Source organism: Gigantopelta aegis, chromosome 7 (assembly GCF_016097555.1).
Source record: "Gigantopelta aegis isolate Gae_Host chromosome 7, Gae_host_genome, whole genome shotgun sequence".
Lineage (NCBI taxonomy): Eukaryota > Metazoa > Mollusca > Gastropoda > Neomphalida > Peltospiridae > Gigantopelta > Gigantopelta aegis.
In genome coordinates, this window is record NC_054705.1 from 42,386,686 (window position 1) to 42,398,682 (window position 11,997).

Consider the following 11,997-nt stretch of genomic DNA (forward strand, 5'->3'; position numbering starts at 1 on the left):
CAGTTCTCAGGACCAGAAATTCTACTTTAATTATAGGACTGCCACTTCTCAGGACCATAAATCTAATTATAGGACTGCCACTTCTCAGGACCATAAATCTAATTATAAGACTGCCACTTATCAGGACTATAACTTCTACCTTAATAATAGGACTGCCACTTCTCAGGATCATAAATCCTACTTTAATCATAAGACTGCCTCTTCTCAGGACCATAAATCCTACTTTAATTATAGGACTGCCACTTCTTAGGGCTACTTTAATTATAGGTCTGCTTCTCAGGATATACACTTTAATCATTCCACTTCTCAGGACCATTCCTACTTTAATTATAGGATTGACTTCTCAGAACATAAAAGTACTTTAATCACAGCTGTTTCAGAGGACCATTCATCCTACTTTAATCACAGACTGCCACTTCTCAGAACCATTCATCCTACTTTATGTGGACTGCCACTTCTTGTGGTAATTCCGGCCTACTTTAATCATAGGACTGCCACTTCTCAGGACCATAAATCCTACTTTAATCCGGACTGCCACTTCTCAGGGTAAAAGCCTATTTTAATTATAGGACCAATATCAGCTGGGAGAACTGCCACTTCTCAGGACCAATCATCCTACTTTAATCACAGGACTGCCACTTCTCAGGGTATGTGTCCTACTTTAATCATAGGACTGCCACTTCTCAAACCAATCATCCTACTTTAATCACTGGACTGCCACTTCTCAGGACCATAAATCCTACTGTAATCATAGGACTGCCACTTCTCAGGACCATATATCCTACTTTAATCATAGCGACTGCCAGTTCCCAGTGGAAATCCTACTTTAAGGCCTGACCATATAATTATAGGACTGCCACTTCTCAGTACCATTTAATCATAAGACTGCCAGTTCTCAGGACCAGAAATTCTATAATTATAGGACTGCCACTTCTCAGGACGAGCTGGTGGTTCTCAGGACCATAAATCTAATAACTGCCACTTATCTATAACTCCTACCTTAATAATAGTGTCACGTCATAAATCCTACTTTAATCATAAGACTGCCACTTCTCAGGACCATAAATCCTACTTTAATTATAGGACTCGCACTTCTTCTGTAATCCTACTTTAATTATAGGTCTGCCACTTCTCAGGACTATAAATCCTACTTTAATCATAGGACTGCCACTTCTCAGTAAAAGCCTACTTTAATCACAGCAACGTGTCCTACTTTATCACAGGACTGCCATTTTAAATCCTACTACAAAATAAACTGCCACTTCTCAGTCCTAAAGTGTTGAAATAACTACTTTAATTATTTTCTCAGGACCATGCATATAAAATCATAGGACCAATCACCTACTTTAATCATAGGACTACTTTTCAGAAATAATAGGACGGAGTGTTTTTTAATGGACTGCCATTCTCAGAACCATCCTTTCTTTAATTTAGGACTGCTGTACCTGTGGTTTCTTGATTGGCAGGTTTAATTATAGGACTGCCACTTCTCAGGTCATTCATCCTACTTTAATCATAGGACTGCCACTTCTCAGAACCAGAATTTATCAGGACCAATCATCATAGGACTTTACTTTCAGGACCATCAGGCCTACTATAATCATAGGACTGCCACTTCTCAGAACCATAAAAGCCTACTTTAATCATAGGACTGCCACTTCTCAGTGCCTACAAGATAGGACTGCCACTTCTCAGAACCATAAAGCCTACTTTAATCATAGGACTGCCACTTCTCAGAACCAAAAAGGTACTTTAATCATAGGACTGCCACTTCTCAGAACCATAAAAGCCTACTTTAATCATAGGACTGCCACTTCTCAGAACCAATAATCATCTAGAACCATAAAAGCCTACTTTAATCATAGGTCTGCCACTTCTCAGAACCATAAAAGCCTACTTTAATCATAGGTCTGCCACTTCTCAGAACCATAAAGCCTACTGACACTCAGAAACCATAAATCCTACTTTAATCATAGCCACTTCCATAAAGCCTACTTTAATCATAGGTCTGCCACTTCTCAGAACCATAAATCCTACTTTAGGATAGGACTGCCACTTCTCAGAACCATAAATCCTACTTTAATCATAGGACTGCCACTTCTCAGAACCATAAAGCCTACTTTAATCATAGGACTGCCACTTCTCAGGACCATAAATCCTACTTTAATCATAGGACTGCCACTTCTCAGAACCATAAATCCTACTTTAATCATAGGACTGCCACTTCTCAGGACCATAAAGCCTACTTTAATCATAGGACTGCCACTTCTCAGAACCATAAATCCTACTTTAATCATAGGACTGCCACTTCTCAGAACCATAAAGCCTACTTTAATCATAGGACTGCCACTTCTCAGAACCATAAAGCCTACTTTAATCATAGGACTGCCACTTCTCAGAACCATAAATCCTACTTTAATCATAGGACTGCCACTTCTCAGGACCATAAATTCTACTTTAATTATAGGACTGCCACTTCTCAGGACCATAAATCCTACTTTAATCATAGGACTGCCACTTCTCAGAACCATAAATCCTACTTTAATCATAGGACTGCCACTTCTCAGGACCATAAATCCTACTTTAATCATAGGACTGCCACTTCTCAGGACCATAAATCCTACTTTAATCATAAGACTGCCTCTTCTCAGGACCATAAATCCTACTTTAATTATAGGACTGCCACTTCTCAGAACCATAAATCCTACTTTAATCATAGGTCTGCCACTTCTCAGAACCATAAATCCTACTTTAATCATAGGACTGCCACTTCTCAGAACCATAAAGCCTACTTTAATCATAGGACTGCCACTTCTCAGAACCATAAAAGCCTACTTTAATCATAGGACTGCCACTTCTCAGAACCATAAATCCTACTTTAATCATAGGACTGCCACTTCTCAGAACCATAAATCCTACTTTAATCATAGGACTGCCACTTCTCAGAACCATAAATCCTACTTTAATTATAGGACTGCCACTTCTCAGAACCATAAAAGCCTACTTTAATCATAGGACTGCCACTTCTCAGAACCATAAATCCTACTTTAATCATAGGACTGCCACTTCTCAGGACCATAAATCCTACTTTAATCATAGGACTGCCACTTCTCAGAACCATAAATCCTACTTTAATCATAGGACTGCCACTTCTCAGAACCATAAATCCTACTTTAATCATAGGACTGCCACTTCTCAGAACCATAAAAGCCTACTTTAATCATAGGACTGCCACTTCTCAGAACCATAAATCCTACTTTAATCATAGGACTGCCACTTCTCAGAACCATAAAAATTATAGGACTGCCACTTCTCAGAACCATAAAATCCTACTTTAATCATAGGACTGCCACTTCTCAGGACCATAAATCCTACTTTAATCATAGGACTGCCACTTCTCAGAACCATAAAAGCCTACTTTAATCATAGGACTGCCACTTCTCAGGACCATAAATCCTACTTTAATCATAGGACTGCCACTTCTCAGAACCATAAATCCTACTTTAATCATAGGACTGCCACTTCTCAGGACCATAAATCCTACTTTAATCATAGGACTGCCACTTCTCAGAACCATAAATCCTACTTTAATCATAGGACTGCCACTTCTCAGACCATTCATCCTACTTTAATCATAGGACTGCCACTTCTCAGGACCATAAATCCTACTTTAATCATAGGACTGCCACTTCTCAGGACCATAAATCCTACTTTAATCATAGGACTGCCACTTCTCAGGACCATTTATCCTACTTTAATCATAGGACTGCCATTTTTATCAGGTCCCAAGAACCATAAAGCCTACTTTAATCATAGGACTGCCACTAAATCTCAGGAACCTCAGAACCATAAATCCTACTTTAATCATAGGACTGCCACTTCTCAGAAAAGCCTACTTTAATCATAGGACTGCCACTTCTCAGAACCATAAATCCTACTTTAATCATAGGACTGCCACTTCTCAGAACCATAAATCCTACTTTAATCATAGGACTGCCACTTCTCAGAACCATAAAAGCCTACTTTAATCATAGGTCTGCCACTTCTCAGAACCATAAAATCCTACTTTAATCATAGGTCTGCCACTTCTCAGAACCATAAAAGCCTACTTTAATCATAGGACTGCCACTTCTCAGAACCATAAATCCTACTTTAATCGGGGTAGGACGTAGCCCAGTGGTAATGTGCTCGCTTGATGCGCGGTCGATTTGGTATCGATCTCCGTCTGTGGGCCCATTGGGTTATTTCTCATTCCAGCCAAAGCACCACAACTGGCATATCAAAGACCGTGGTATGTGCTATTCTGTCTGGTATGATGCATATAAAAATCGAATAGCGAGTTTCCTCTATAAAACTATATGTCAAAATTACCAAATGTTTGACATCCATCGAATTGGTATCGAGACATTTGTCTCTGAAAATACCTTTTAAAAAAGAATTGGCTTTAGCCTGAAATCAGAGCCGGTTATGACATACGAACCCAAAACCTATAAGCCTTAAGTCTGACGGCTTCACCGTTACGACATCGAAGCTTGCTTAAATAATTTAATATTTTCCTTCCTTCGTTTTATTTCCATCATAGGGAAGTTATGGCCATATTATAGTCATGACAGTGATGACATAAACAGGTGGTCGGTTTAATGAGGTTATATCTCAGAAACGGGATATTGAGCTAGTTTTGTCAGATATAACAACCAAATGATGGGGGTGGGGGGTAAACCCCCCCTGCTCCAAGAGAAAATGTACTTATAACCCGACCTCCCGGAAAAAAATGTCACTCGCGAGTTTGCTACCCCCAAGGCTTCCCAATTTTCTGCACACGCGCCTTATCACGCTACAAGCACTAACTTTAAAAAAGATCAATACCGTATATGTTCTTATTTAAATATTATTACTTTTGTTTAAAAATGTGTCATCTTCTTTGTATTATTCATATATAAAGAAATAAATTGGGGCGAGACGTAACCCAGTGGTAGAGCGCGCGGTCGGTTTAGGATCGATCGCCGTCAGTGGGCCCATTGGGCTATTTCTCGTTCCAGCCAGTGCACCACGACTGGTATATTAAAGGTCGTGGTATGTACTACCCTATCTGTGGGATGGTGCATATAAAAGACCCCTTGCTGCTAATCGAAATGAGTAGCCTAGCCCATGAAGTGGCGACAACGGGTTTCCTCTCTCAATTTTTATGTGGTCCTTAACCATATGTCTGACGCCATATAACCGTAAATAAAAATGTGTTCAATGCGTCGTTAAATAAAACATTTCTTTATTTCTTTCTTCGATAGATTGATTCATTCATTCATAGGGCCTATATCGTCCGTGGCCCTGTTTCGGTGAGAGCCCTGTTTCGGTGAGGTGACGTGTTTCGATGAGGGCCTTGTTTCGGTGGTTTCGTCGTTTGTGCTAAACAGTACGTACATTTGAAGATTTCTGACGTCGTTGACTTTTGCATGGGGAAAAGTAAAAAAAAATGTCTTTCACATTTACAGAAATGTTCGTAAAAATAAGGTTAAAACGAGCAAAGAAAGCAAGATCGAACTTTACCCATAAACACGGTACATTTCTTAATACCTTTTTTCTATGATTTTCGAAGACTGTTATTTGAAAGAAATCTTATTTTTAAAAACTAGTTTTGTCTGTTCTCAGCTGTACTGCTATTTTGTTATTGAAGTTTTTGTTTTTGTTTTGAGATATTTTATTGATCAAAAAAGAATCAGGAGGATTGCACATGAAGTCACATGATTGTCACGGCGTCTGCTGGCAAAACTCTCTTTACAGATACTGGCCACAAATTTATGGTCCTTATATGTTTTAACATGAATATATTTCTGGATATCTGTTTGTATATTTATTAAAACTCAGAATGCAGCTTATATTTTTTAACTAAACAGTTTTACCATTATAACTATTCATTTGTTCAACTTTTAACACAATTGCAAATCATCAGAATTGTTAAAGGCTATTCGTGTTCCTAAAATGTTGTCTGTTAACATTGGTTCTCGAGGACTCCATTTTGTAAATTGTCTTAAAATATTTTAAATATTTTTTTATAAATTATTATAAGTACATGTTTTGTTGAACAACATACATGTTTTGATAAAACACTGAAAAGTTTTGTGCTGGAAAGTTTTGGCTGTAAGCTATACCACTAAACGTTTCACTCACCGAAACAGGTGACGTAGTTAACAATATTTACCGGTGATGCATGCTACAGTTTTAGACGCACGTGCAGTGATCTTTCCTACATAGCGGCCAGTATAGAGCTCATTTGAAGCGTAGAAATACTAATAAAAAGGTAGCCAATTGAATAACAACTTACTGTCTGTATATAAATACTGATATGATTTAGAATCGAATGCTTATCATTATGCTCAACGAAACTGGTCCACCAATGATATATATATATAGGCCTATATGTTACCGAATGGTTGTATGTTCTCCTTGAATGTCATAAAGCTTCTGACCAGAACACAGAAACAATGACACTGGGCTTGCAAGAACTGAGTTGTCAGTGAGCACAACCCAAGCCCAGAAAACCAGAGAAAGCAGGAAAACAAAGAAAGCCTACACAAGTATAACCTGACAATAAAACTTTGTGAACAGTGTTTTAAAATAGTATGTGTGTAGTGAATGTAGTTTAAAACACCCGGTTACAGATCTATATATTATAACAGTCTCTTATCATTATCATAAATTGCTATGCATACATGCATCATTATTTAGTCTTTTCTTGTTTATTTTACTGAAAAAAATAATTAAAGCAACGTTTCAAAAACTATTTATAGAAAACAACGTACATGGGTTTGTGGTTATTTCCCTTGACAAATAAGAAGTCTTATTTTTATTTTCGTTCTTTTTTCGAAACCGAAAAAACCTGTGATGAAAATAAAACACAATATACTGATTTAGACCATCGTTGGTGTTTATCAGCTGGAAGTTGTGCCACAAGTGGCATACTACTGAAGGCAACAAAATGTGATGGCATAGATAACATAACTGCTTGTTAAAATGTACCATTACGGGCGAGAAAAAAAAAGTTCTAAAAAGATTAAAGATAATTTTTCTATTTTGGACCATGTCATATAATTGATTAAAAGGAAGGAAATGTTTTATTTAACGATGCACTCAACACATTTTAATTATGGTTATATGGCGTCAGACATATGGTTAAGGACTACACAGATATAGAGAGAGGAAACCCGCTGTCCCCACTTCATGGGCTATTCTTTCCGATTAGCAGCAAGGAATCTTTTATATGTACCATCCCATAGACAGGATAACACATACCACGGCCTTTGATATACCAGTCGTAGTGCACTGCTGGAGTGAGAAATAGCCCAATGGGCTCACTGACGGGGATCGATCCCAAACCAACCGCGCATCAAGCGAACGTTGTACAACTGGACTACACTATAATTGATTAATTCCAACCTGTGATGCACCGGTACGGTTTTGGACCCTATTGAATTTCCTAGAGCTTGTAACGATATTGAAGTCATTTCATCAATTATATTTATGTAATAATCATATATTTAAGGTACCGGATAGGTGGTAATAGTTCGTAACATGGAAATGATCAGATCATTTCGTAGTAACCATAGTCTGTTCGTACCTAATTTGGTCTCTCTAAGAATGCATGTATATGTCAAAATTACCAAATGTTGACATCCAACAGCCGATGTTTAATAAATCAATGTGTTCCTGTGCAGGGCCATAGCTAGCGGGGGGGGGGGGGAGTCGGGCAGTTGCCCCCCACTGCCCCCAGAAATAAATCCGGAATTTTTTTATAGAAATTAAAATTTAAAGAAAATTCTCTTTTTAACCGTTTAATGAGTTTTAGACTATTAAACTCTGTTGTGGTGTCGTTAAACAGAACAAACTTTAACTTTTTTCATGTTACAGGACTAGAAATAAAGAAGAAAGATGGAAGATGAACTGCAGCAGGTCAAGGCCATGTTGAGGTCGGTGCTTCTTAGCAGCAAGGAGGGAGTTACAGAAGAATGCTTTCTTGGTGAGTGACACAGATGTCATCTGCCATTGAACCCCATGTTAAATTGCTCAACTTCATATGAAGATTGCCAATAGAACGGGTTCTCTTTGGCACTAACAACATACACCATTGCGAACATACATTATATAAGCATTTATTTTCACTCCAAAATTGAGAACATTTCTGTATCTGGCTGTAGTACCGGTCCGAACAGGCGGTTCATAAACCGATTCACTCCGGCTGTCTCTTGCGCCATACACCCATGTCCCAAAAAGTCAATGCACAATATTACAAAATAACATGAGCAAAATACAGTCAGAAGGCTTACCATTAAACATACGTACACATTGTTTTAATTCTTCTCCAGTTCCCACAAGTGAATATGTGGTCATGGTTTGTGCTGCCCTGTCTGTTTGAAAATGCATGTAAAAGCTCCCCTATTAACTTTGCAGATATTATTGTCTATTTGATCCCGGAAAACAATGTAATTATTCAGTCACATTACAGAACACACTCGCCATCAGTTTACAATATTTACCTGTTTTCTTTATTTACACAAATAAGTTTTACAACAAGTTAATAGACAGAAGGCCACAAGGGAGATTAGTGCACTATTATTTGTGTAACCTTCTTTGAATAAAGATTATTATTATTATTATTAAAACAAACAGAAACCCCAGCATATTTACGTCAGTTTTCGATTATAATCGGTCATTGGAAGATCACTATTATTATTTTAATTGCGAAAATGTCATGTGTTAAACTGATTGAAAAATTTACAGTCGACATACCCAGGACTTTTTAGGATGTACAGATACCAGTAGTTAAAATGTTAAATAGTACATATTTTTTATTTTCATGACCACCTGTGAGATTGATTTTTTGATTTTTTATAGAGGATTACCAGTCTGTGACGGGAGAGTTGCTTCCCTTTAAGAAATTTGGCTACATGTCTCAGAGTAGTTTTATAGAAAGTCTTCCCGATGTTGTACACATCAGAAGGTGAGGAACACATTTTATATTGTTTCATTCGAATGTACTTTGTAGAAGGGACGATTATCCGTTTCAGATCTTAGCAAATTCTGTTTCTCATTTTGGCAAATTCTTTTTGTTATGAATTAAAAGCAGAATTTACGAAAACGTGAAACAGAAAATCGAGGTGAGCTGTAGATCTCCTATATCTCCTTAAATGATGCCTGACGAGTTGTCATGCAAAGTTTCAAACATTTTATTCGATGGCAATCAATGTGCAGCTGTCCTATAATCTTCCCGGGAGAAGTGGAAAACCCCAGCGCATTTCATTTTATAGACTGGACTACTGGACTACTACGAAAACTAACAAAATAGCAAACAAAAATGTCAAACCACTTTAGTCTCCATACAACATTAGCAAGATGCAATTGGTGTATAAGAAGAGAGGGACAGTGTAAAATCTCACACACTCAATTTACCTTTTCTTTAAAGCGGGGAGAACATTTTCTTTTTTAAATTTTGATTAGTGACATTTGCTAATGAATTTGCTGACTTAACTGGGATCATTTTGTTCAATGTTGCATTGCAATTGGCTGTGCTAGTTTCAGAGATTCGGGGATGTAAGAGCTATGCGGAAATGCGTAAGTGCGCTTTTCCATTTCATCTAAAAAAAACAAAAAAAACAAACATGCGAAGACAAAAGTAGTATAGCGCAATCGCAAGTAGTATTCGTACATAATACAATCAAGGATATGCTATTTGAAAGCCTTTGTTCGACTTGGGAAGAAAGGTGGTGAGCAGTAAGCTTTTTTGTTCCAGTCCCTCTCACATCCCTGGAGATTGCTACACAGTTGTAAAAAGTTGATAATTGTGGGCAGGTTGTTGCCATGTGGTAAAGCACTTGCCTGATGCATGGGATCGATTCCCATTGGACTATCTTTTGTTCTAGCCAGTGCACCATGACTGGTATGTCAAAGGTTGTGGTATGTGCTATCCTGTCTGTAAAGTACATGCAACTTTAATTCCAGTCAGCCATCACCTGATATTCAAATGATGTAAGACTATGTGATGCGTTGTCTTTTTGAATGGAAATGACATCAAACTCGATTTTGGATATCCTTACATAAAAATAAACTAGTACTTAACATTTTTTGTTTTCTGAATGCTGGACAGTTTTCAGTGTAACTTTGCTGTTGAAATATTTTTGTTTGATGACTGAATCAATAAGTCAATTATGGCGTGTCACTGAAGTACGTTTGCTTAAATGTTAATAAACCTAGTGCTGTAAACTTGATTAATTTACATCTAATTAGCAAAATTATCAAATTCTGTAAGTATGCAATCTGAAAAATTACACATACTTTGATTACACGGAATATGCTTGCTATTATATAATAACAATTTTTTTAAATATTAATTAAAATGTGTTTTCCAGGAACAAGTTTGGGAGAGACGGTTTACCATGCAGTTGCGGATGAGACGACCGCTCACATACAGAGGCTGGTGTCTAAACAGAAGAGTAAGAAGATGAAGGGACCTCATCGAGGAGTCAGTTGTTTACTTTTTATCACAGAATTGTTTTGTTTTTAAAGCCTATTTTAATATCCTCTTTCTGTGACTGGAATTGCTGTATGGACGTGCGTTGAACAACCTCACACAACTAGGGGTGCAGAAATGGAACATATTTCACTAGCCCGCCAGACCAGAACCATCTAAAATTTACTAGCCCGTAGTAATTTGTACTAGTCCACCAGTCTATAGAATAATATATTATTAATAATATTATAATATACAGTGTCTTCACTTCAAATGATATACATAGATATATTGACAAAACATTATTAAGAACACCTGGTAAGTGATCAACATCACGTGGCAAACAAAATCAAAAAGACAGATCGCCCGTCGGACTTGGTGGTTGCATTTTTTAACTCGTCTGTCCGGATTTTTACTCGCATTTGGCAAACGGGTGAGTACTTTCTGCACCCCTGCACAACTTACTTTTGTCTATGCCTCCCTTTACACTCTGTTTCTTTCTAGAACCACAAGTCCAAAAATTGGACTTGAGTACTCGAAGGTCAAACTCGACCCGGGCCCGAGTACCTGACACTTACATTCTAGATGATAATGAGACTAATAGGAATAAAGTAAAATGTTATTATTCCATTTTAATTCCAGCTCTGAACATGGATGCCAAATCATACAACTGTATTGCATTCCACACATTCGAAATTGTTTCCCATATAAGTCTCATAGCCCTGTAATGTAACCGGCGGCAAACATATGGCAAAATAACGTTAAAATTTAAATTTTACATGAGAGTTCTCTTCCTTGCATGGGTATTTAGTCCTGTGAATGAACTCGAGTGTTGCTAGGCTTGGACCGTGCCTGAGTACCAGAGAACTCATGGATACCCTAGCCAGAAGGGTACAGATGGTAAGATTAGATCTTGGAAATTAATGGATTTATTTTTACAATTTTTAAATAAATGATAGTAAGAAAACTGCTGGCTAAAATTGGTCTAAGTGCATGAAATGCAGTGTTAAATTTCAAAGATTTCAAACCCATAACCATAGATGGGGCAATTATAGTGTCATTTGTTTTTATTACCTACCTTCTATCATATCAAATTCATCTACTGGGCATATTTCAGAAGTGATCAAGACCAGGCCCAAAAATTCAAATTAGCAGATCAAACTGGATTTTGCCTTGAATTATTTTGTACCTGTAAAAATAAATCCTGTTTAAGCTATTATAAAAATTAGGAATTTCATAAACACATGTTTTACAAACATTAATATTCTAAGCATGAAAATGTAATTAATATCCAGTTTTATTCATTAAAAGCCACGTTAGCAGGAGGCATGTTTAAATGTTTTTGACGTCAGGAATGCCCCTTTAGGAATCATGACTGTGATTTCTTAATGAAATATGATGATGAAGAAAACACTTTAAAATATATATCTAAGTGTGATGTAATGTGTTCAATAAAATTATACTGATGAAAAGTATGACATTTTATTTCCATCCGACAC

General features: G+C 37.2%; 1 protein-coding gene across 1 annotated transcript in view; it reads left to right on the forward strand.

Moving 5' to 3' along the window:
• Positions 1 to 5,266: 5,266 nt before the first annotated feature.
• The window catches only part of LOC121377318 (tudor domain-containing protein 7-like), a 74,406-nt gene continuing 67,675 nt past the window's right edge, over positions 5,267 to 11,997 (forward strand). Inside the window, exons 1-3 of the mRNA XM_041505258.1 lie at positions 5,267 to 5,410; positions 7,903 to 8,011; positions 8,887 to 8,992. Of these exons, the coding sequence (XP_041361192.1) occupies positions 7,924 to 8,011; positions 8,887 to 8,992 (194 nt within the window). The 5' untranslated portion in view covers positions 5,267 to 5,410; positions 7,903 to 7,923. The remainder of the gene's footprint in view (positions 5,411 to 7,902; positions 8,012 to 8,886; positions 8,993 to 11,997) is intronic.